This window comes from Vigna umbellata, chromosome 5, assembly GCF_029865625.1.
Source record: "Vigna umbellata cultivar VRB3 chromosome 5, Vumbellata_1.0, whole genome shotgun sequence".
NCBI lineage: Eukaryota > Viridiplantae > Streptophyta > Magnoliopsida > Fabales > Fabaceae > Vigna > Vigna umbellata.
Window position 1 is genome coordinate 32,827,116 of NC_142169.1, and position 25,289 is coordinate 32,852,404.

The 25,289-nt window shown below is 30.7% G+C and overlaps 3 protein-coding genes and 1 non-coding gene across 4 annotated transcripts; 2 read left to right on the forward strand and 2 right to left on the reverse strand.

Moving 5' to 3' along the window:
* Positions 1-20: 20 nt before the first annotated feature.
* On the forward strand, positions 21-92 carry TRNAP-CGG (transfer RNA proline (anticodon CGG)). The gene has a single exon. It is a non-coding gene; the product is annotated as a tRNA-Pro (tRNA).
* A 5,352-nt stretch (positions 93-5,444) lies between these two features.
* LOC124838949 (putative protein disulfide-isomerase A6) lies at positions 5,445-9,284 on the forward strand. Its single transcript, XM_047314680.2, has 11 exons — positions 5,445-5,746; positions 5,842-5,926; positions 6,026-6,123; positions 6,245-6,300; positions 7,201-7,318; positions 7,434-7,461; positions 7,588-7,679; positions 7,777-7,933; positions 8,013-8,137; positions 8,303-8,402; positions 8,997-9,284. Exons 1-11 carry the CDS (start codon positions 5,583-5,585, stop codon positions 9,060-9,062), a joined length of 1,089 nt encoding a protein of 362 aa, XP_047170636.1. The 5' UTR covers positions 5,445-5,582; the 3' UTR covers positions 9,063-9,284.
* Positions 9,285-12,930: 3,646 nt separating this feature from the next.
* Positions 12,931-14,340, reverse strand: LOC124838950 (uncharacterized). The gene has a single exon (XM_047314681.2). The coding sequence runs from the start codon at positions 14,195-14,197 to the stop codon at positions 13,229-13,231; it is 969 nt and encodes a 322-aa protein (XP_047170637.1). The 5' UTR covers positions 14,198-14,340; the 3' UTR covers positions 12,931-13,228.
* Positions 14,341-19,869: 5,529 nt separating this feature from the next.
* On the reverse strand, positions 19,870-24,388 carry LOC124838965 (uncharacterized). Its single transcript, XM_047314696.2, has 6 exons — positions 24,017-24,388; positions 23,772-23,876; positions 23,576-23,634; positions 21,551-23,311; positions 21,117-21,258; positions 19,870-20,683 (listed from the first exon to the last, which is right to left on the reverse strand). Exons 2-6 carry the CDS (start codon positions 23,863-23,865, stop codon positions 20,007-20,009), a joined length of 2,733 nt encoding a protein of 910 aa, XP_047170652.1. The 5' UTR covers positions 23,866-23,876; positions 24,017-24,388; the 3' UTR covers positions 19,870-20,006.
* Between the last annotated feature and the right edge of the window lie 901 nt (positions 24,389-25,289).

Genomic DNA, 25,289 nt, shown 5'->3' on the forward strand with positions numbered 1-25,289 from the left:
ATTGTGAATAGCCAAAAGGAGGGTGTTTGGTCTAGTGGTATGATTCTCGCTTCGGGTGCGAGAGGTCGCGAGTTCGATTCTCGCAACACCCCTTTCAATTAGAAGTTTTACGTTGTCTAATCAATGATTAAGCAACGTAATTACATTTTAAAAGTATAGAAAAGTGTTGTATGGTCAAATATTTAAAAATTATTATTGATATGATATTTTTACAATTAGATGATAGGACAAAATTTGTGTAGATTATTTACATTAAAAAAATATTTTGAAGTATAATATTGGGTGGTTAATTACAAATGTCAAAAAAAAATCATTTTCTGAATTTTAGAAATTTAAAAGTGATCTTTAATTTAAAGGACCGAAAACAAAACACTCAAAGAGACTTAACGAATATTTAAATCATATTTAAGATTAAAATAGTGTAAATAACACAAAATGTAAATAATATTTTCCTTCGTCTTACCACTCATAAATTGCACATTTATCATATTTTCGTTCGATATCATTGTGATTCTACATGTAAATATTATTTAGTTCCTAAAATTTAGATTAAATCTTCTTTTATTTCTTCAAAATAAAATAAAAAATCTATTTCGATTCTTGAATCTTAATTTAATATTTTAAGGTCTTCGAGATGACTTTCATTCATAGTCTTCCAAAATTTATAGTATTTGTTTAGTCTATAAACTTAAAAGTGTTTTTTTAAGTGTACTTTTAAAATAATTCATTTTTATTTCTCAAGTCTAAATTAATGAAAATTTGTTGACAAAAGAGAAAAAAAAAAGCAAGAGTTAGTTCAATATTTTTTTCTTTTTTATAATGATATGATGAGCACTAGTGATATTAAAAGATAATATTTGATTATTTTATTATTAAAAGTAAAATTATAAATAGAATTTTTTATTAGTTGAATTTTATTTTATAAGGATTGTTTTTTTTTACAACTTCAAATTTTTATTATTATTTTCTATGTGTTCTTGACTTTATGTTTTATTTGTTTGAGAATCGATGTACATTATATTACTCATGGCGGTGATGTTTATAATTCTACTCGATCAAAGTTTTAAGCATAGTAACTTTATCTTTTACTCTTCTTTTGAGTCACATTAGTGAATTTGTTGCTTATGGAGGGATAAGGGTTTTTGCATAAAATGTTTAAAGTGCTCAAGGTGAATATATGTTAGGTTATGATTATAAGAGTGTGTTATGATTCTTGATCAGAGTTCTCGGTGTGTAACTAGAACAACCTTTGTAAGGTAGAGTGTAAGATTCGAGAAAAAAATAAGAATATTGGAAATAAGGTAGTCTTGTGACTTTGGTGTTTTTGTTTGTAAATTTGCATTATTGACTTAGGGGCAAAAAATGTCTTTTACTTTTTTCAGGTGCAAAAAATCAAAATAGGGGTGTAGAAAGGAAAAATATGTAAATTAAATAATGTGGGAATTTAATAACAAGATATTATAAAAATCTTTTTGAAGATTTATTTGTTATTTTAAAATGTAGTTGAAAGAAAATACGGGATATAATATTTAGACTAAAAAAATATTATTATTAGAAAAGGATATTATTAGATATTGTTATATATTCTAAAAGATATTCTTGAATATTATTATATAGTTAATTAAAAAGATATATTGAGATATTATTATATATAATTAGATATTATGGTTAGATAATAATAATATATATTATTGATAGACTTATCATAATTAATTAGAATAAAAATATTAAGATATAATATATTATATAAGGACTTATCAAAATTAATTAAGTTAAAGATAAATTTATTTTATCTTATCTATATCTTTTATCTTAATTGGTTGTTTTTACTTCTTATGTGTTTTATTATAAATAGAATACCCTATGTGTATATTCCATGCAAGAAAATTAATCTCACATATAGTTGTGACTATATTAGACACCTCTTATTTATATAGAAACTCTCGTTATTAGAAAAATAAAAAGAGAGACATTTTTGGAGAGAAGAAAATGATTAAAGGTAGAAAACATTAGTGCAAAGGGAGATTTCTTGCGATCCTTAGGGTGTAGATAAAGTCTTAGTATTGGCCAAGGTAAGAGGAGCTTACATTCATGATTGGTTACATCCTTGATTTCTTTATTCTTGATTCTTGATTTATTATTTTCTTATTTTCTTTCTTATCTTGTTTGTATATGTCCATGATTAATTGTGTTAAATTGGTGTTTATTTTGGTATTATTCTGAATGCATTGATCAATTTATGATGATATTGTAAGGGAAGTTGACCTTGCTTGTTTTGGTTGATTGTGAGATTTTGTATTGATTTGTGATGCGATTATGAAACTGTTATTTTCTTGTACTGTGTTTAGTCATGTTTGAGCTTTTTATACTACGCTACGTTAGGGATGTTGAGTCTCGCGTAGAGACACAGATTCGAGTGTCATCCTTCCTTTTGCGCGAGGACTCGAGAGGGTTAGATGTTTCGCCCAATGGCTTCGGCTCGTGTTGAGTATTAGTGTTTTTACTCGTTAGTCCTTGAGAAGTCGGGAAGATAGGTTCGAAGTTGCGATGGAAGATGACTCGAATCGCCCTATTTTGCGAAACAAGTTATGACGACACAATGCAAGGAAACGACATTAGTTCATGAATGATTTGGTTATGATGTTAATGTTGTGATGAAATATGTTTTTATGGTTATCTTACTCTTTGTTTAATATGAATATGTTATGTTGTATGTTATGATATTTCTATTAGCTCACCCTTACATGTTGTGGTCGTGGTTTTCACCTACGATGATCATTTTTATATGGAAACAGATGATCATGCAGTTAGTTCGAATGTTGTATAGCGTGACGAATGGATTGAGAGAGTTAGAGAATTTATGGTTGCTTGAATAAACTATTTTATATGGAGTTTTATTTTATAATTAAATTAGAATTTTGGTTATTTTTCTTCAATTGTAAAGACTTGTTGAATTTGGATTTCCGCAATGGTATTATGATTTTAAAATTTTTAAATTTTCACTCATAATCATGGCATCCCAAATTTGGGGTGTTACATAGAGCATCTGTTAAATACAATTTGACTTTAAAAGCATGTATCTAAGCAAGGAGAAGTAGATATTTGAATTTTGTTATGATTGTTGAATGAAATGGATGATGAATTTTTGAGTGTGGGTGGTTGAATTGTGCATATGCTTTGGTTTTATTTATTATCGGTGTAAATGGTGAAATTATTAAATTGGTAAGTGAGGATAATTATATGTGTTGATTGATGAGCATTTTGAGTATAGATATGTAAATTTAGATCAATTGGATTTAAATTTTATTATCTTAAACTCATAATTTGTTTGGACTTGTGAAAGGGAAGACAAATACTCATTGAGGCCAATTGAACATATTTAAATATTTGTTACGACCTCTAAATATACAAACTCATTAAGTGAGTGTTTCACTCGATGAGCGAGAGCATAATTTATAAAGTTGTAGATGCAAATAAGGTATCACTCACTAGATGAATGATTTAGTCGTTGAGCAAGAACATTTCAAATTAAAGCCATAGAGGCAAGGAAGTTTCACTCGTTGAGCGAGATAAGGCTCACTAGACGAATTTGTGAAAATTGTTTCCAGAGGTTTTATTCATTGACTGAAACACTCGCTAGGTGAATTTTTGAGAGAGCAAAGGTGTCACTCAATGAAAAATGAGTTTTAAAATGCATGTTTAATTGGTTTTTGAGAAATATTGGTTTGTCAAATTAAAGTGTTTTTATATGATGGCGAATTATTGAAAATATATGGTAAAAATGAATGAGATTGAATTGCTTCAAGATGACCATAGTTTTTTATGAGTAACATGATGTATTTGAATGTAACATGATAAAAGTGAAATAACTTTATAGGATGAAAGTATTTTGTCTAGTTGAACTTAAGGAATATTAAACGAGGATTCAATTAAAGAATTATCCAAACTCTACTTACTATTTGAACTCTCACAAAGGAAGATATTTAAGTAGTGAGAATTGATTAAGGTTCCTGTTGTGAAATTTGGTTTGGAAGAAAATATAGCAAGTCATGATGAACTAATATTATCACATGGAATGAAGATAGATTCTATCATGAGATGGATAAAGCTCGAGTATTAAAAAATCAAAATTAATAAAGATTCATTTAAGAGATGCAAAATTTTTGAGTCCAATTCAACCATATTTGAATCTAATTCAATGCACAAACATTTTGAGAGTAAAAAATTTATAATTGGTCTAACTAATTGTATGGAGTAAATGAATTAATACTTTAAATTGTTTACGAATTTAATTTTTTTTAAATGTATTAGTTTATTCTGGTTTGTGGATGTGTTTTTATTTACTATGATATTATATTTTACTATGTAATTAAAATTATAAATTTAATATTTTATTTATTTTAATCAATTAACTTTTTAATAGATTATAAGATTACTTTAAGTTATAAATTAATATTAAATTTACAAAACTCAACTTTTTTTAAAGAACAGTAAACTTTATTTAATTTTTATTTGATTTCTTTTATATATTTAAAAAAAATGGAAATTGATCATTCAATACCTAAAAATTATTAAAGTTGCGATGGTTTTTTCTGAAAAAGAAAATACTAATTTTGTCATTATCTTTTGTTACACACAAGTGTGTGAAAAGTGTGGTGAGTAATTTTTTTTTTTTGTTTTTCGTACTTTGATGTATTAATTTTTAAAAACTTGTTCCATTAATTAATGTTATAACAATCATTAAATCACCCATTAAGCAGTGAGACATAAAAAACTGAATTTGCCCACAATCTAAATATTAAAGAAAAAACAAAAATTCATCCCAAATTTGCATAAAGAAAGCACAACGCTAACAGGAAACATTTATTTTAAGTACTTAAATAATTATAATCTAACTTTAAGATCAAAGTGTTTATTCAGACCTTCTAACCCATTTAGAAACGGTAACCTCAAGGAAACAAAAATCATTCGATACATACGAAAAATCTAGTAAAAAATTAAAATAGTAAAAATCATATTCATTATTGCATTTATGCAAAAAGTATTTTAAAATAAATATTATCACTGGTAATTTCATAAATCGCCAACACTTTAAATTATCATAATTATCAACTTGAAATTAAGACATGCTATATGAATACATAACATGACATGTTTTTATTGAATCAATTATATGTGTATCAAACATTTAAGGCAGATTAAACATGTATATTACTAGCAAAAATCTAAAGCTTTAGTTATTCAATCATAAAATGTACTGAGCCTAACATATGTCTTTAGGTCTTACATATTTATTCATTTTTTATAAAAAAAAATATAGTCACATTAAATAAGAAATGAATATATTTATTTTCTTAACATAATAAATTATATTTAAGTTTTTTTTCTCTTGATTTAATTGTATTTATTTAGATGGAGAGAAGAAAAAAAAACAGAAAACTTAGAGAAAAGCAAATCCGAGGGGAGAAGAGGGGAAAATGAAAAGTTGAGAGTAGTGACAGAGACAGGGTAGCGAGAACTTTCACATAGTTACGAAACACATAAAAACATCATCAGAGATCGAAGAGGAAACTGAGCGAACAATGTGGAGCTCCACTAAGAGGATGACGGTGGCCGTTGCCGCCGTAACGCTCATGATTTTTCTCTCATCGGCTTCAGCCGACGACGTCGTTGCACTCACCCAGAACACCTTCGACAACGAGGTTGGCAAGGATCGTGCCGCGCTCGTCGAGTTTTACGCCCCTTGGTATGTGTGAATCGCGATTCTCTAACCTCATGCACCTCCATTTGATTGCTTATATCATTGTGAATTGTGGAATCTAATTGTGTTTTCCATGTCAGGTGTGGACATTGTAAAAAGCTTGCCCCGGAGTACGAACAACTCGGAACGAGTTTCAGGAAAACGAAATCGGTTTTGATTGCGAAGGTTGGTTGCTAGCGTTTTTCTAATGTGCTTTAGATTTTATTGTCTTTCGTTTTATTTTAGAATCAAAAGTTTATTTATATAGTTTGTATCTTTTGATAGGTGGATTGTGATGAACATAAAAGCGTTTGCAGTAAATACGGGGTTTCTGGTTACCCTACCATTCAATGGTTTCCCAAGGGATCTCTACAGCCAAAAAAGTGAGCACTTTGCCTTTTTTGACACTTTTTTTCCTATTCCATAGAAAATGTCAGAATATTCTTGTTCTTAACTCATGGCTATTCATTGCATTTGATATCCGCATTTGATTGACTTCTCCAGGTATGAAGGTGCACGGACTGCGGAAGCCCTTGCTGCGTTTGTGAACCTTGAAGCAGGTATAAATAATGCCTTGCAGTGTCCATTTTCTAGATGTAAATATGGTTTGTAACGAGTTAATTGATTCAAATGCTGATGTCGAGGTTGTGCCTTTAGAATACTTTGAATTATTTTTGTTATTAATTTGGCAAGGTGATTTGAAGATATTAATGAACTTGCTTTTCCTGGATTGTTGGACTTATAAATATATTTTTTCAAGAATGTTGAAGTAATATTTTTTTGGTGCACGTGTTAAGAAAGCTACCCCTTCACCCCATTGCATCTGTTTGTAACTAAATGAATTTGTTTCATTCATGCCTTACTGAGTGACAGTGGTTGAAATTATTATCCAGAATTATCATGACTTTGGGTCACGCTACCTAATACAATGAGAGTCTATAAGGTAAAAGTGTTTCTGAGAGCTTGTCTACGGGAACGATAAAGTTTTTTTTTTTCTTTTTTCTTTTTTTTCAGTACAAAGGTTTTAAAACACTTATAGCTTTGTATTGTATCTGAACTGACTCTGATATTTGGCAATACAAAATAGCCATCTCATGTTTTTTCCTCTTTTATTGCTACAGTACTGTCTCTATTGTTGTATGCTCTCACGATGTTGTCTTTCATTCTTTTTCTGCATTGCATTTTTAGAAATGTTAGCAACATACAATCTTGAACCCACTCTTTATTATTGGCTAAATTTTATTGAATTCACACAATTTTGTGGGTTTCACACTTTATTTATGGAACCCCACTCATGGCTTACAATTTTCAATCAATTTTCACTAATAGTAAAGAGAGTAAGAGAAATAGTGTGTTGCTTGAACTTCTCTGGCATTTTTAGTGTCTCTATATTCTTGTATCATTTCTTTGCATAATATTAACTCAATTTAGCATTGATATCAAATGTCTTGTTAATGCAGGTACTAATGTGAAGATAGCTTCTGCCCCATCCAGCGTGGTAATTCTCTCCCCAGATAACTTTGATGAGGTTGTCTTGGATGAAACAAAAGATGTTCTGGTGGAATTCTATGCACCATGGTAAGTATACCTAGATGATCTGCAAAACTTTATTATATCTGTAGATTTTTATTTTTTTTTCATTTTAAATTTTTATTTTCAATATTTTTCTTGATAAATTTATAATGTTTTACAGGTGTGGTCACTGCAAGGCTCTTGCCACTGTAAGGATGTTCTTCGGTCCTTAGACTCCTATTATAGCTTATGGTTATTGTATCTTAATAAGCTTGACCTGCCCGTGATTATGTCAAAGGTCTACCCTGTCCTGATAAAGTTTTTACTATTTTCAGACTTATGAAAAGGTTGCTGCAGCATTTAACCTGGATGAAGAAGTAGTTATAGCCAATGTTGATGCTGACAAGTATAAGAATTTGGCTGAGAGGTGAGTGCGGTGGCATTTTGATTTATCTCCTATTTAAAATAGGTTGATATTGTATTTAAGAAATACACGTGCCTAATTTGGAAATTTTCCAATACAGATATGGTGTTACTGGCTACCCTACGCTGAAGTTTTTCCCTAAGAGCAATAAAGCTGGTGAAGATTATAGTGGTGGTCGTAGTTTGGATGATTTTGTAGCCTTCATCAATGAGAAATGTGGTACATACCGTGATGGGAAAGGACAGCTTAGTTCTAAAGTTAGTTAATCACATATGTTAATTAAAACGAAAGAGACTGGAATAATATCATTATAATGACTATCTATTCTTAGTGCAGGCTGGTATTGTAGAATCTCTGGATGGCTTGGTGAAGGAGTTTGTGAGTGCTGATGATAATGACAAGAAGGCAGTATATTCCCGGCTTGAGGAGGAAGTTAAGAAGCTCAAGGGTTCTGCTGCCAGGTTTGAATGATTTTATGGTTCCGTTCCGCTATGTGATGGTTTCTCTGGTTTTATTTTCAATTGTGATTATTGTGAAGCCATAATTGTTTACCCACATTTCTTTCTTTAATTATAAAGATTTACTTCTTTGTTTTTATGACATTTGTCCTCTTCTGTTATGGCCAGATATGGCAGCCTCTACTTAAAACTTGCCAAGAAGAGTATGGAAAAGGGTACGGACTATGCAAAGAATGAAATTCTTCGTCTAGACCGCATGCTTGAAAAGGTAATCGATGACTTTCTCATGTTTGATATCATAAATGTTTTGGAGATTAATGTAATCAAGTGCATATCATAATGTATTATTGAGCATGTTCCACTCCATGGAATGGAATAGAATGGAAACAATTTTCTTACTGATTTGTCATTATGATTATGACATGAGATTCTTGTCATGTCCATGCTGCATAGCAGAGCAAGATAAAGATAATGAGTATATTGGTAGAACCCTTTGCTACTCTTATTTATTAAATAAGGTGACCAAGCCTTTCCTTGTACTTTCCGTTGTTTTGCTTCAAAAGAATTTGATATGATGGAAATGGAATTCTCTTGCTGGAGTCTTCAACGGAACCAAGTTTTTTAATTTCAATTATTCAAATGCTTATTACATTTTCAATTTACAATTAAGACATCTTTCATTTCACTGCACTATTGGTGATTATGCAAATTGTAAATGATGTACTTGGATTTTGTTCATTGAAGGTTTAGGTAAGAGTGTGATGGTCTGATATGTAATCAATTGGTCCAAATCTGTCATTTTAAACTATAGTTAGTAATTTGGGTTACTCCTCTGATTGAAGTTTTCTGTCTTTTGAAGCAGTCAATCAGCCCAGCAAAAGCAGATGAATTCACTCTGAAGAAGAACATCTTATCAACGTTTGCTTGATTTTACTGTGATAGAAGAGTAGTTTATTTCAGTTATTCAGGGAGACATAATTTGTAATTCCCCAGTTTCTAGGTGTTATCACCCTAGTTTTCTAGATGTCCCACTTCTTATAAATAGTATTTCAAGAACATTTTTGTACTGATCACTTACCGTGTCGTAAAATTAAAACAGAAGTACAATTTTCATTAAGAAATCATCATACTCTATATGTTGCTCAGGCTAGATTGTTATTGTCTTTTGCTTTTGCCTTCAATCTGCCTACAACTGCAATCTCTTTTAAAAGGAATCTTTGCACAGTATGTTGTGTCATCATTTATTTATATTATTACAAACAAATCAATCACAGATTGCTGAATAGTTCACTTAAACTTATAACATTGTCGGTTGAACCTACCCAGCAGTTGTGTTTTTTTTTTTTTGTAATTTATTTAATTATCCGTTTTATTCCTTTAGTTACGATTTTTTTTGTCTTTTTTTTTTTTAAAAAATTTTGTATTCATAGAAAATCTACTTACTTTTTTTAAGACAATTACTGACTCATTATCTTTAATCTCTATTAATTCTTGTTCTAAAAACCACAATATTAAATGATGTGTTAAGATAAGACTAAGTGATTAAAAAGGTCTTAATAACGAATTTTAACATAACTTTAAAGCAAAAATATTGTAACATAGGATGAAAAGAGTATAACTTTCATTGTATTCATGATTCACATAGCTTAGACATTCTATACTAATTGGTAGTGAGAATCATTCATGTATCTAGAAACCCAATACCTTAAAACCAAAGGGTTTACACAATCCTACACAAAGTAAAAACAAATTATTTGACATTTTTTTTTCAATATTAGATTCATTTCCCTTATTCTGTTGGCACATTGCCCGCTTTATGTTGTCTTTTTGTATGCAGAATACAGTGATTACATGTGGAATAGCGTGTGTGAGTTCAATGGGCAGGGGCCTAGTAGAGCACCTGAATGTAGTGTGGGGAGAAAAGCTGACATGGACTTAGGGGAATCCATGATTTTCAGACCAGAAGTATCATGTTACCATGTTTTTAGTATTGTTTGTATAAGGTCCACAGAGAAGGAGGAAGAGGACCCCCCACCTTTCACTATTCATGTTATGAGATTCAACATCACACTCCCTTTTATCTTCATATTCCTATCTATTGTTTCATCCCAAACAAACAAAAAGGAGTTCTAATTTCATCATTCCCAGGCTTTCTTTTGCTACACTAACCCCATTCCCACAACAATTATTTTACTCCTTACATTTTCTAGGTTATATGGAGAAATTAACCAATCTGATATCATAATTCAACTGCTGTACTTTAAAATGTCTAAAGTTACCAACATGGTTAATACTCAATAAAGAATGTGATTGTGAAGAACATTCTAAAAGTGTACATTCTTTAAAGGTTTTCTTAGAAATCTTTTATCATTAATATGTATAATTTAAATTTTAATGTATTTATAAAATATGAAATTATAATATTTGAAAGAATGTTACTAATTCACAAGAATTTAAAGGATTTCAATTATTTAAAAATAAAAATAGCAAATAGTATGAATGTTTGCTTCCCACCCGTGACTACTAGCATTACAGCAGATGAATTAAATATTAGAAACATTTGATACTAGTTTATAACTGAAAATATTATATATATATATATATATATATATATATATATATATATATATATATATATATATATATATATTAATGTTGATAATTAATTTTTTGTTAAAAAATGTAACTTTGAAGTTTTAAAAGCATTGAACATATTAGTTTAAGAGTATAAGAATTAAAATAAAAAATATAAATTGAACAAAAATATAAATTTTACATTATCATTTAATTACAAGTTATTAGTAAAATAGTATAGCATACATAACCACTATTAATTTATGAAAAATTATTCTAGTTTATCATCATTTTCCTTTTTTTATTTATTGCTTTTCATATAATTTCTAATAACAATAACGGGCTAGTATTAAACAAGTCTTAGATAATGGTATGGTTACAAATAATATTTAAAAGTCTCAACGTCAAAGTAAGCTACAGAATATTAATTATAGAAAAATAAATAAATAAATAAAAACCTCATTTTTATTTATTGAATAATCTCATATAATAATAAAAATAATTTAAAAATGGATAATATATCTTTGGAATTAGACGAAAGTATAAAAAAAACTCTAGCATATTTTAAATAAAATTTTTGCACAATCTAACAAATAAAATAATGTATTAAATTTTAATTAGTAGATAATTCTTTTCTAATATGTTCGCAGACTTTAGAAAAATTGTCTTGATTATTGATTATCATAGCCTTTTTTAATTTAAAATTATTATTTTAATTTCACAAGACTTTTTATATATAAAAAAATGAATTTTGTTAAACTTAATTCAATATTACCCTTGTATTTATATTTTGAAATTCATTTGAATATTTTTTTTCATCAGTTCATTTGAATATTTATAATTTTCAAACAGCAACAAAAGCTGCATGTAATTTTTTAAAACATAACCCAAAGAAATCAAAACTAAAATTTAAGAACAGGTATGATAATCAAACAATAGTGACAGATATAAAAAATCCTAGGCAGAGGAAATATAGGTAGCGGTAGGTCATTAGATTGGAACCGTGAACACAAACAGATAGAATCGGTTTAGGTGGAAAACACGTTTTAGTGTTTTATTGTTTTATGGTTAATATATTCTGCATACAGTATAATAATATATGTAACTTTAGAAAATGAATGCCTACCTGATTTCAAATAGTAAAATGTTCCTAGGCAAAGTCAGTGCAATCACCAAATTGGAACCAATGAAGAACATTATATACTATTTTTATAAATTGAATTCAGACCAATTCTGATACTGAATCCTTACCTACCAATTCATTCAACACGCTACAAGGTTCTGATTTGTTGCTTGATCCTTTCAAAAACTCTACTCATAATATTTTGTTAAAAACCATATGATTTCAAGTAACTAAACTAAAAATTTAAAAATTTAATAAAAAAAGTTTATCCTTAAAATCTAAGACTTAATTTTTAGTGAGGAAAATGGAGTATGATTAACAAATATTAAGTTTTGAAGGAGTTAAAATTTGAATTCCACCATCTTATCAAAGACTTAGATTCCGATTTATTGACTCATACCTCAGTTGGTGGCTATGTAGTTAATATAATAATTTATAGCACCGAATGTTTGGTAAGTCGAAGTTACAACAACATTTTACCTCTCTTTTCATTTTTTTCCTTACTGAGAAGACTGTGTGCACCAAACATCAAAAGGACAAGAAATATAAATATTAATAAAAAAATACAATAACTTCAATTAGGGTTTATTCATGACATACCCAAATGTAAGTTTTCAGAAACTCATTGAGAATTCATTACTAGGTCTGATTCATAAGAGATGGATTTCATCTTATTTATAACTAGCCAAGGGCAAAGTTGGTGATTTCATGTATTTGCCCTGCTCCGAGTCCCGACAGATATACAATTTGCATAAGCAACAAAAAGTTTAGGACACCTAAGATACAAACAAACATAAGCATCTTTCAATTGTGGGTCTCCTTAGAGCTACACTAGAAACATCTTCCAACTGTGTTTACACTGTTACTATGGGCCTCATACCTAAACCCACCTCACACCCTCCCACACCACGTGGATTCTGTCATTATTCCCTTTTATATATTTTCAATTCATTTTGAATCCCTTAACATTGTTAATTAATATAACATACAACAACCCAAACGCTGTAACCCTTATTTAGGTCTAATCTAACTGCAGAAAACATGCACTCAAGATAGTAAAACTTAGATGAAATCAAGTTCCAAAACTAGAACCAGCGAGTGTGAATATAAACTCAGACTCAGTTACTGCACGCTGCACAGCAAGCATAAACAGTAAGACAACGTACTGTGTGTGAGTAGCAATGAAATATTGTACACTGTTTATGAGCATCTACAAACACATGGATAGAAGAAAGCTCAAGTTTCATCAATCTTGTGAAATGTAAGATACAACAATAGGAGGTGGTCGCAAAACTTCCACAATCAACTACGCCATTCCAGAACGATACAAGAACAAATAATAATGATATCTGTACAACTTTTTTTTTATATATAAATATTGAAAGGAACAGGAAAGTTTACCTGGAAGAGACAGGGTTTAAGGCTCTGGCAAAGCCACTCATAGCACCATATCCTTTGGAACTAAATCCTAAACACCCAAGTAAGCCTTGTCTATAAGGCAAAAATGTTTTCCTTCTCAACTCCTCCGCTTGGGCGCGGTTAGCTTTGTAATGCAACTCGTGGGGTGATGCCGGTAAGCGCCTCTTTCCGACGACACCGTTAGTGGGCTTTTCTGTCACCTTCTTGGACTTTGGCTGCCCATTACCCTGGTTTTGGGCCTTTTTATCTTTGGCTGGGGAGAAGGAGATAGTGGACCAGAACTTGTTGTTACTTCTTCCTTCGCTTTTACTTCTGAGAAAATCTCTCAAAAAAACCCATCTCTTGGAACTCCTCCCTGTTCCACTTGAAGGAGTCAAGTTTTCCTTCTTGTCTGTTTTTACCTCATTCACCACATCCTCGTTTTCTGTCCACTCCAGAGGCGTGTTCCTCAGAGGTGACAGGGATCTGGTCCTTCTCCGGAGAGACTTGTCCCGCAACCTCAGATCTCTACCTCGTACACGCGCTTCAACATCTTCGTTTTCTACTTTCTCTTCATCTTCCAGATCCAGCAACGGGGCCAGAACCTGCGGACGCTCCAAGTGGGTCGAAAGTTTCATCGGTCGGATCTGCCCGTTGAGGAACAACTCATCTGCCGAACTCATTGAAGCTGAACCATTAAAACCCGTCAAACTGAACCGGGCCGAGAACTCAAACTCGCAGGAAGAGGAGTTTTTCTCAAAGGAAGAGGAAGAGGGTGAGTAAGTGGAAGCTGCTGTTATGGTGAAGTGCATTGGACTCGCCGGAGCACTGTAGAAGAAGCCTCCACCAACGACTGGTCCCCGGCCTGGACTGGAAGGGGCACTTACGTAGGGAGTGGAGCAGTTGCTGTCGATGTCTTCTTCTGTGTTTGCTTTTTCGCCATTATTGCTCCGGGTTTGGAGCTCCATTATTCTGCTATGGTGTCTCAAGAGAGAGAAAGGTGCAAAACCTGCAACGGCAACTGCAGGAACAGCCAGTGCAGAAAAATAAGGAAGACAAATGAATAAATAAATACTGTAACAATATTAACAGAACACAACAGAGTTGTCTTCGAAAATTGCCCTTCCCACTCTCTTTTATATCCTTCCATGCCATTGTGGAAGAAATCTAATATGCAATTAATTAAAAATTTACAATAAAACAGTGTATGAGATCAGAGTATCAGATTTTTTTTATACATCATTCTTATAATCTTTTTGCACAGTATTGTTGTAATAATTGTCTTATTTATTATAACATTGTTTTTAAAGAAAATATAATAATATGAAATATATATGAGAGTTCATAACAAATGAAAATTAGACTTAAATCTAATAAGAAATATAGTAAGTTGTGTTTGGTTCCATCCGAGAAAGATGAGTAAACCAAATAAACAAAGGAAAGCTAGAGATAATTAATGGCTATAGAAACAAACTATCATCTCATCAGCATTGAGCAGTTTCTTCAAGTTATTTTGAGATCTTAAAATCCAACCTGAGGTTGTATTTAGCACCAATGTAGTCACGAAATTAGCTTATTGTAGTTTCCTTCCTAATGACATGAGATTTTTAGAAAGAGATTCCAATTAGTCCATGATGAATATATTAAAATAAGTTAAAGGTAATTATTATAAATATTATTTATAATAAATTATTTAATTTTTAAAAATTAGAAAAACATTAAAAAAAGGAAATTTGTTTTTGGTTGGAAAAAACAAATGTTAATCTGAAGTGGATTTTAAATATTGTAAAAGTGGATTGACTGCAATTAAATATGTGGTGAATAGATTTTGAATGTATTGACTAAGCTTATGAATTATAAAAGCAATGTCTAGTCTAAACATGATCAAATACACAATTCTTCTAATTAATCTTCTATATTAAGAACAATCTTTTATAAGGTTACCATTACTGAGACTAAGTTTACATAGAATACATACGAGATTTATTACCTAACAAAAAAAGATAATCAAACAGAGATAGAATATATTTTTTCTTACTTAAAACACCTTTGTTATAGATTTGACCATTTCCAAATTTAAAAAGTATTAGAAAGAACTAAGATTTTTAGTTTAAACAAACAACTTAATATTAATTATACATTATAAAAATAAAAAATAAAAAAAATTCTCTTAGAATGATATCATCCACTTACATTTAAAATTGACTAATGAATAACAAAATGATGAGAAATCAGAAAGTAATACTTTTAGACAGTATAAAATTGTGTTACAATAACATGAAAAAAAAAACTTACAAAATCATTGTTTAAAAAATTATCTCAGTCCATATGCAAATTTATTTAACTTATAAACCAATCTTTTGTTTTTGCTTTGTAATCCTAGAATATTAATAACTCACCAAATATTTTTTAAATAACTCACTAAAAAGTTATTTGACATATATTTTTTAAATAACTCACCTCAAATTATTTAACATATATTTTTTAAATAACTCACCAAAAGATGTATTATTAATATTTAACTCTTACATACTCAATTTTTTTATAGGACCCTGATAAAATATGATGACAAAATATCTAAAAACATATTAAAATAAAATATAATGAAATATTATACATATTATATAAATTAATTATTTAATTTCTTGATATTATATATAATTAATTGTTTGATTTTTAAGCATTATAAAAAAATATATATTTATATATATATATATATATATATATATATATATAATCATTTTATTCTTATTCATTTTCTATGATTATCATTATGTATAACTTTAACTTTTTTTATAAATTAAATATCTTAGTTTAATAAATGAAATACCTTTTTTTTTCTCAGGTGCATAAACCTCATTTTTTTTTCAATATAACTCTTAAAAGTGGAAAAAATAACAAAAAATATCCTAAAATGTTATAGATAAGGTAACTCTGAAAAGGCTTGACATTGGCCAACACATCATCAGCCACAAGCCAAAAATATAGGTGCAACAATGTCAGTGTCTTTTTCAAATTCCACGTTTTATTTTATTTATTTAAAAAATATTTATGGATAAACCAGTTCAAGCAAATAGCTACTTACTGCTAAAAAACAAATAGACTTTATGTTAGTGAAAACTTTCAAATTGATGTGAAGAGCAAACTGTAGTTCATTAATTGATTTTGGACGGGTTGCATAAAAAAAACAATTAGGTTTATGAGGTTGACTTCCACCTTCATAGTCTGTTATAAAATTATACTCATATTTTTTTATTAAATATTACATGATAACCTCATAAAATATAGATACATATTAGATAACTCAACCAAAAACATGTAGTATTTCAAAAATACAATTTAAACATGCACAATAAATATATATAAATATCAATATCTATGAGAATTTAAACAATTTTTTTATTCTCTATCAGATGATGTTGTTTCTGCACTTAGATTTATATCTTCTCAAGTACATAATATAATTAAAGAGATCACCACTTATACAAAGATAACTTATTAAAATAAATTTTTAATATCAGAAATATATGTGAAAAGAAAACAATTTAATTAGCAATCCATAAATAATTTAATTTCAATCAAACCAAAATATACAAAAATCATATAAATTACGTATGAATCTATACATTAATTTTTATTGAACCAATGAAATCAATTGATGAATTTTGAAATACTTATATTAAATATGTCTAGTAAAGAATAATTCTGATCTAATTCAAAAAGTTTAAATTTACAAACAAGTCCAAAATTAATGGATAAGTTTATTATAACCCAAATTACAAAAGTATAAGAACTCTCACTTTAATACTAATTGATATCTTAGATTATCTGATAAATAAGATGATCTTTATTAGAGATAAGTACTTAATACACAATTCAAACAAATGTTTATATATTATTATGGATTTGTGATTCTAAGTTCATAAAACTCTCATAACTCAGAATAAACATTATCACATAATACAACTCATTTAAACAAAACCATAAATCAACAAAATATACAAATTAATATTTATTTTGTATTTATTAAATTTTATGTACACTAAATACATATATTTAATTATTTTGGATTTTCAATATTTTTGAAAAAAAAATATGATTTTAAAATGAATACCAATTTCTATAAATATGTAAACTTTTTTAAGTATAGATTTGGACATCAATTCAATTATTTGTATTTAGTACAAAAATTCTATCTAATTCTTTTTATAGTAAATATAGATTTGAATTTAGTTTGAATCTAAATTAATTGACTAATGTAGTACTCGATTCATCCCTTCTACGAATACATGCCCGTCCTCTCCTCCTTTATCATTTCCTCAATTGACATGACGTATCTTTGATTAATCAATTGAAGTTGTTATGCTCATTATTTTCTATCACCTTCAAAGCCTCTTTGTTTTGTCACAAACATCATTATTACACTTCCTATCTCTAAAATCCGAACTTTGTTTGCTCCACATTTTCATTCTTCTATGTTTCAATCTAAAACAACCACCACCATCCTTTATCACCACATTTATTAGGAAAAAATGGTTGGATCCACACAATTAAACTAAGCTCTCACATTAGTTATTTTAATATAGAAATGATTTTTTTTATTTAGAACATTTAAAATTTTCATATTGTTAAACCTCGAATAAGTGCATTTACGGTTAAAGCTGTCAAAACGAGTAATCTGGTTCGACTCGGTCTGGTTCACCACGGGTTGGTCATTTAGTGAGTCAACCAAACCCGACTCACTTATTAGCGAGCTAAAAAAATTCGAATCCGACCCGACCCATCACGGGTTGGTGGATTAAACGGGTTGACTCACTTACTCACTTAATTATAATTTTTTTAAATAAAAAAAATTATAATTTTTTTAATTCAAATCTAAATAAATGTCACTCTAAAATGATGTTAAACTCCAAAAACAATTCAAAATAAAATAACAATATCATACAATTCAAGCATAATCCAAACATAAGCACAAAAGGCGAACAAATAAGTTTTTAATATTGATAATTTTTGTATCACTTGTTGATTTATAATATTAGAGTCTTGAATAGATAAATTTATAATATTTTTCTCTTTTGAAACATCTTTTTTTTATCTCATCAACAATATAATAAAAAAATGCTAACTAAAAATATTGAAACACAAAATAATAAATAATTAAATTAAATTAGATGGGTTGATGAGCCAACCCGGCTCACCACAGTTTCAACCCGCATGAGCCGGGTTCTGAGTGAGCCCAAGTTGAAAACTAACCCCCATAAAAAATTATATTGTTTTTAAACCTAACTCGGCTCAAACCCGTTGTACGCCGGATTCACTTAAGGTTACAACTCATTTTGACATTGGTAATGCTTAAAACATCTCTTCATTAATTTCTCATTCAAAACTTTGTTTTTCAAAAAGAATGAATTTATAATCAATATTACATCATTTACTTTAGTCCTACAATGTATTAAATAAGTTATTTAACTTGAAACAATATTTGTAACAACTAAATAACAATAATAGCCATGACGATAGTAATAATAATTACAGCAGTTTAATGCCAATAGTATTTTTCCATTTTGCAAGTGAAGGAGCGATATGAAACTGCAAGTAACAAGGATGTGATATAAGTAGAAACAAAGAAATAATGTAGAAACCACGTGGTATGTTGTTATATCCTTTACTGTAATTATTGCATACGAGGCTCGTTAAAATGATAGATCATTGTAGAATGAAACTTATACCATATACCAAAAAATGTGGATTCTCTATTTCCCATCCTCCTACTCCTCTCAATGCAAACATCAAAGTGTACAAGACCAGCTCGCTTTAACCACAGAGAAACCATGTGCCAAGTGCTCCAATTGGTCCATTTATGATGTCATTTTCGATCAAAATGAAATCTTAGCCTTTATATATGCTTAATAATGTTTGAGGCCAGTGAGCCATGGCCCATTTGGAAACATGATATGTTGGTTGGTTAGTCCTTGTTTGATTTTGTCTTTTTCTTGCTTTGGCAGTGACAAGGCAGCATGTATAAGTTATAAAGACTAGAAGTTTGTTCACACCATTCACAATAGGTGTGAAGGAGTGTACACAAAATAAACCAGTCAGAGGAAATTATTAGGTTGATTTGATGTTGCCCAACTAATTCAGATATTTTCATCCATATAATAAGTATATGGGATAATACAGCCACAACCTTGAGGCCTAGCAACAGACTACGGTCACAATAACAAGTTGATAGAAACAAGACCAATTCAATTCTTAAATGACTGGAACAAAAGTTGACAAACCAGAACCTAGTTGCTCATATGAGAGATGCAACTAGTGCTAGAACATATTTTGTTCTCTGTACTCATTCATTTATTAATGTTTAGAGTGCATCCATGAATATCATCACATATTCACACTTTTTACCATTGATTTATAACTAACTAACCCTACTTTATTTCCATGCACCGATTGTATTTCTATATTCTCAAACCCGTGTTTTTGTGTCAAATACTGACATCTGTACTGTACCGTAAAGGATTGAGACTCGCAAAGTGACGAGGGAACTCAAATTAACTTCAACATGAAAATTTTCTAATGCAATGACTATACTCACCATTCAAGTACGGGAATAAAAGGTTCTAAAAATATTACTGTCAAATAGAAAAAAACTGAAGAGAATTTGATTGAATGATATTCTACGGACGCTTTGGCGTTACCTTTCAAGAATTTTAATTACACCAATGCTTTTTGTTCATACTCATAATATGTATAGCACACACAGAAATCATCAAGGGGTTAGACCGGTAACAAATCTGAAACTAATTCATTAATCAAATAAGCTAGTATGTCCCCTTCAACCTCTAAACCCTCTTCAAATGCTTCAACATCAAAGTCAAGCCATTTCCCACATCCGGAGCTCATGTCCTTTGTGACAAGCTCATCCACCATTACCTCTTCCATGCTTCTAAAATTCAGCATCTCCTTGTACAGTTCCTCTGCCATCCAGTTCTTCCTCTGAACTGCCATCATCCATCCAGGCCACACTTTGCACGTTCCAATGAAAGCTTGCTTACATCTTAACTCCAGGAACTCGCTCACACAATCAAATATAGCCTTCCTTTCAAGTTTAGAGTACTCTTCTCCGTAGTTTTCTGTTCTACTATTCTGATTCTCCAACAGTTCAAATAAATTTGGCATAATGACTGCACTAGTTTGACCCATGGCAAATTCTTCTGCCATAAACTTTGCATTACCAAGAATATCCTGTACATATTCAAGTTCTGTGTTACTTGATCTCTTAAAATCAACTGAACTAGATATCCCATTCATTTGTTTGACGGTCATATTTCCATCCCCCGATATGGAAGGGCTTTGCTCTGGTCCCTTCACCTCACTTTCAAGTGATACAGATTCGCTTATCTGGGAAAAACTAGATGCTTCTTCGTCTTGCATTGAAGAATAGATTGTGCTGGCTGAAAAGAGAAAAGGGAGAAACCGATGGCCCTTACAACTTTACAGATAAGTCCCTTTATAGTGAGGGAATGCAACGAATTGTAACTTCTATAACCCATTATTGATGAATGAAAAAATATTTAAGTTGTAATATACGTGTTCAGCTAAAATATATTTGACATTTTGTTTTGAATAAATAATAGAAGACTACAAAAGTATGCCAAACAATCCAGTTTTGAAGAATAACTTAACACCATCTGCAAAGAATGTTCTACAGCTAATACCTTCTCCACAAAAAACCAACAATGCCTCAAATTTCTTTGAGAGCATGGTGCAATTTCTTACCAAATAAGTAAAAGAGACAGATTGTGAGATTTTGTTTTTACTTTTATTTTTATAGTTCGAAACAAATTTGGTTCATCGGCAGTGAAAAGATAAAGATTAAAACATTACCGTAAGCGCTGTCTTCACTATCCAAGTAACTTTCGCTGACAAGAGTTTCAGACCCCGCAACAGAAGTTGAACGACAACAAACTATATCATTTCCACTTTCACTATTGCTGCTACAGCTAGGATCTTGATTTACTTCAGAAGTCTGCACAAGTGATTGAATACGAAGATAATCAAAGAGACTATTCTCAGACTAAATATTATTGCAAATTGCAGATAATCTAATTTGTAGAAGCAGATACTATAAATTACGTGAGAACCATCTCAAACAAATCACCGGAAAATTTTAATGTGCATTCCAAACATTTTATTTCCCAACCTCAACATATTCTCTTCACTAATTGATGGCAGGAAGAAAGCAAGATGCTCTATCAATAATTAACACTTGAACTGAAAATCATAATAGATGAAGCTGAAAACATAACGAGTTGAGATACCTGAAGTTGCTGATTCATGCTAAGCACGGGATCATCACTTGGACGAGAGTCAAGAATGCTGTCCAGTTTATCACTAAACAGGTCAGAGAAAAGGCTTCTGTCTTGTTCCTTAGGCATGGTGCTTGCTGCACTGGGAAAGTTGTCTTGCACATTAGATCCCAAACCAGAAGAACTTCCCTCTGCGGCCAAGGTACATTGAGGTAAGTTAATTCTGGATGTCAATTCTTGTAACTTTTTGTCCAACAGGATACTTAGAGCATCACTGTCTATCATATGTTTTCCTTGTGGAGATAATGACAGTTTTTTGGGATGAAGATTATCACTATGCGCAAGAGAGTTTACATCAATTCTATTTCTAGTTCCGTTGACTTGCTCGGTGGAGGAAGATGACTCAGGCATACTTCTCCTCAAGGGAGATGTGAATGTAAATGAAATAACATCCTTGCTTTCTTTCATGTTAAATGCATCCTGATCAAAACTTCCATCAGTCGTAAAATTGCATTTGATGGACTTACTTCCAAAATTATTTACTGCATTATCAGGACCTCCAGCCTCATGAACATCACTGCTGATATATTTTGTCTTTCTCGAAGTACTTACTGATTTGGATCGTGGAAACTCCTTTTGGATGTCAGTTGCCCTGATGCTTGACCTTCTAGGATGAACATTGGCATTTGTAGCACCATTGTTTGTTGTCTTCCTTATTCCAAAAGTTTCTGAAGGTGAAGCTCGTGTTGTTGGCTTATTGGAATCTAATTTTGAAGTTGATTTACCCTTGACAGTCATGCTATTTTGTTTTTGATTATTCTGCCCAAGCACATTGCCATTCCGACTTGAGCAAGGTCTCTGCTGCATGGCTTTTTGCGTACTTGGTTTCTGGCTCCTTAAGTGCTGATTTGACTTCATTCCATTCTTCTCTTTCTCTCTCATGCATTTCATGTCACCATTTGAAATCAATGTATCTCTACTATGAGCGTTGTTTTTGGCGTGGATTGCAAGTGAAACTGGTTTTCCTTTACTGGCTAAATGGCAAGGACTATTTTTTTCTGAACCTCTTGAACCCTTGAATGCTGAAGTGCATTTGGATAAATTACTACTCCTCTCGCTAAGCTTGCCATTTGCAGGATAGGTTTTGCTCATATTCGCAGGTTTTCCAGTCACTGATGTATATTGTGCAGCTTCCAATCTCTCTTTCAAATTGAGAATTCTCAAGGGAACAGAAGAAGACCCAGTAGATATTCTATTCCTCAAATACGGCTGAGGGCTCGCCTCAATTATCTTAGCCGCTGCCTCCATTACATGAGCAGCATTTTTTGGTGGCAGAAAACCAGGACTCTTGATAGGAGACAGCAGTTTATTATGAGTAACTGGAATGGACTTAGCTGACTTTGGAGGTAACATTTCAGTTTGAAATCTCTTTATTGGAAGGTTTTCCACTTTTCTAGCCCTTGACTCTATGGCACCCAATTGAGACTTTTCCAGCTTAAGCAGTGTATTTATGTAGTCTGCAGGGAAAAACTCATCCACTGAACGAAGAGCACCTTCATTATAGTCAGAGACTCCATGAGATGTAGAGCCGTAAAGTGAGGTGCAGGAGGGCTCAGTGACAGCCGAAGCTGGCAACGAATCCAAACCCATGAGTCTCGCTACTAACCCAGGACCTTTACTCCCACATCCTTCATCACTACAAATTGAGAGGGTACTGTCAAAATCACAACTTTGAATGTTACTTGGACTTGCTCCAATTTCATCCACCTTTATCTGAAACAATTGCAAATAAAACCAAAAAAGAAATTAACATCAAAATACATAAAAGTCCTGTTTAGATTATTTTTTTCATAAGTACTAGCATGAGTAAAAAACAAGCTAATAAAACTTACGACAAAAGACTAATTTATTTTTCCTACTTATTTTCTTCTCCTAATAAGTATGTATAGAGAAATTTATCAAAAAAAAAATACTAAGTGTAAAAAAAATAAAACAAATAACAAGCACAGTACAAAAAGAGGGGAAAAAAATTCACACCCTAGTGAGCTGCGACTTGTGTAAGTTCTCCACATTTCCCTTCCCTTGCTTTGAAATCTCTACATTGTTGTAACAGAAACATTTAAAATAGGCACGCGAGAGAGAGACAAAAGCATTGAAGAAAAAGATTCACTGTTGAATCAACAAGTGTACATGGCATGTAAACAATGAAAACAAAAATGAACATTAATAATACCCGGATCGCTCCAAACCAGCTTCTTTCGAGATTTGGAGTTCCAATCAAACAAGCTTAGGAAGCTTCCCTTGGAACGCCTTTTCTCCATATCCATTTCTCGTTTTCCTATCTCAGGCAAAATACAACAACATCAACCCATTTCCAGAGTTAGGTTCCTTCAACTCTAGAACCCAAATTTGTAGCCCCAAAATCAATAAACATTTTGAATGAAACTAGCAATAGAAAACAGTTAATCGAAATCTTACCTAGCTTCAGTAACCCATTTTTAAAATCAAAGAGCTCCCTGTTGCACGAGAATCAGAAAACACAATTGCCTTGAAAATAACAACTTGTTGAGTTATTTTCAGAGACCCGTTATCCAATGCATATACTTTTCGTTATTAATGGAACAATTTGTGAAAAGGGGCAACCCTTAGTTGCGATGCCTCAGTATTCCACCGAGAAATAAATTAGAGCGTCGAAGGAAAAGAAGATCTGGGAGTTGGGTGTGGGAGTGAGAGTGAGAATGAGAGTGAAATACAAGAAAAGTAGGAGAAAATGAGAAATCTGCGATTCTGGAGAGAGCGAAAGAGAAGGCTGTCTCTGTTGTGGTATGTCACTTTGGTCTTGGCCGAGGGGTCAAATTAAAAACAAACAAATAATGGAGGGATAAAAAAAGGTTTTGCCTCGCTTTTTATCCAACCGAATAATACCTATTTCTTACTGAAATTTTTACTTTTTTTTTTCAATTATGTTTTCTTCATACATGAAATTCTATGCTCAATAATCACAGTTCATGTTAAATATTTATTTATTCAAATAAAAATTACTTCATTAATTTGTAACACCTTTAAATGCAATTTTATATTATGTTTATGCCTTATTAGCTTTTAACTTTTATTTTTCATTTTTATCACATAGTTGTGTTAGAATTCTTTACTTGTTACAAAAGATATATATTACCATTCCTTACTTATCCCTTTTATGCTTAAAAATCCTTAACACGTAACTTTCATTAAAAAATGGTTTTTCAACGTATATAATGTACGTTATAATATGAATTCATTTATATAATATTTTATTAAATAAAATGTTTTAAATAAGATTTTAATGAAAAAAATATGGTATCCTAATTTTTAATAAGTTGTTAAACAATGCTTTCATTACTTCCCCTCTCAATAAGTTCCCGTGTAAACATGTGGAAATGTATGGTCTCAGTGTTCCAATGCTAAAATGTCATAAAAGAAATTAATGTTTGAATGTGTGTGCTTGGTAAATAAATTTGGTCTTTGAATAAATAAAGCTAATTCGTGAGAAGTCATATTTTGTTGAAAAATAAATTATTGATTTTAATATTTAATGTATTTCCTTAGGACTTTTAATATTTATTGTGATTGGTGAATTAGAGCTGTTAGATTGTAAATATTTTTCTCGCTTTTTTTGTTCTTTTACTTATTGAGAGTATTTATTAATTAATTAATTTTTATTTTATTAGTTCATTTATCGTATTATTAGATCTAACTAATTATTAAAAAAAAT

Coding starts and splice junctions, on each gene's coding strand:
- LOC124838949 (XM_047314680.2), top strand. CDS start 5,583: ATGTGGAGCTCCACTAAGAGGATGACGGTGGCCGTTGCCGCCGTAACG. Junction 7,462..7,587: donor ACTGCAAGGCTCTTGCCACT/GTAAGGATGTTC, acceptor TACTATTTTCAG/ACTTATGAAAAGGTTGCTGC. Junction 8,138..8,302: donor CTCAAGGGTTCTGCTGCCAG/GTTTGAATGATT, acceptor TGTTATGGCCAG/ATATGGCAGCCTCTACTTAA.
- LOC124838950 (XM_047314681.2), bottom strand. CDS start 14,197: ATGGAGCTCCAAACCCGGAGCAATAATGGCGAAAAAGCAAACACAGAA.
- LOC124838965 (XM_047314696.2), bottom strand. CDS start 23,865: ATGGATATGGAGAAAAGGCGTTCCAAGGGAAGCTTCCTAAGCTTGTTT. Junction 23,635..23,771: donor GCTGGTTTGGAGCGATCCGG/GTATTATTAATG, acceptor ACAACAATGTAG/AGATTTCAAAGCAAGGGAAG. Junction 20,684..21,116: donor TAGTGAAGACAGCGCTTACG/GTAATGTTTTAA, acceptor TTCTCTTTTCAG/CCAGCACAATCTATTCTTCA.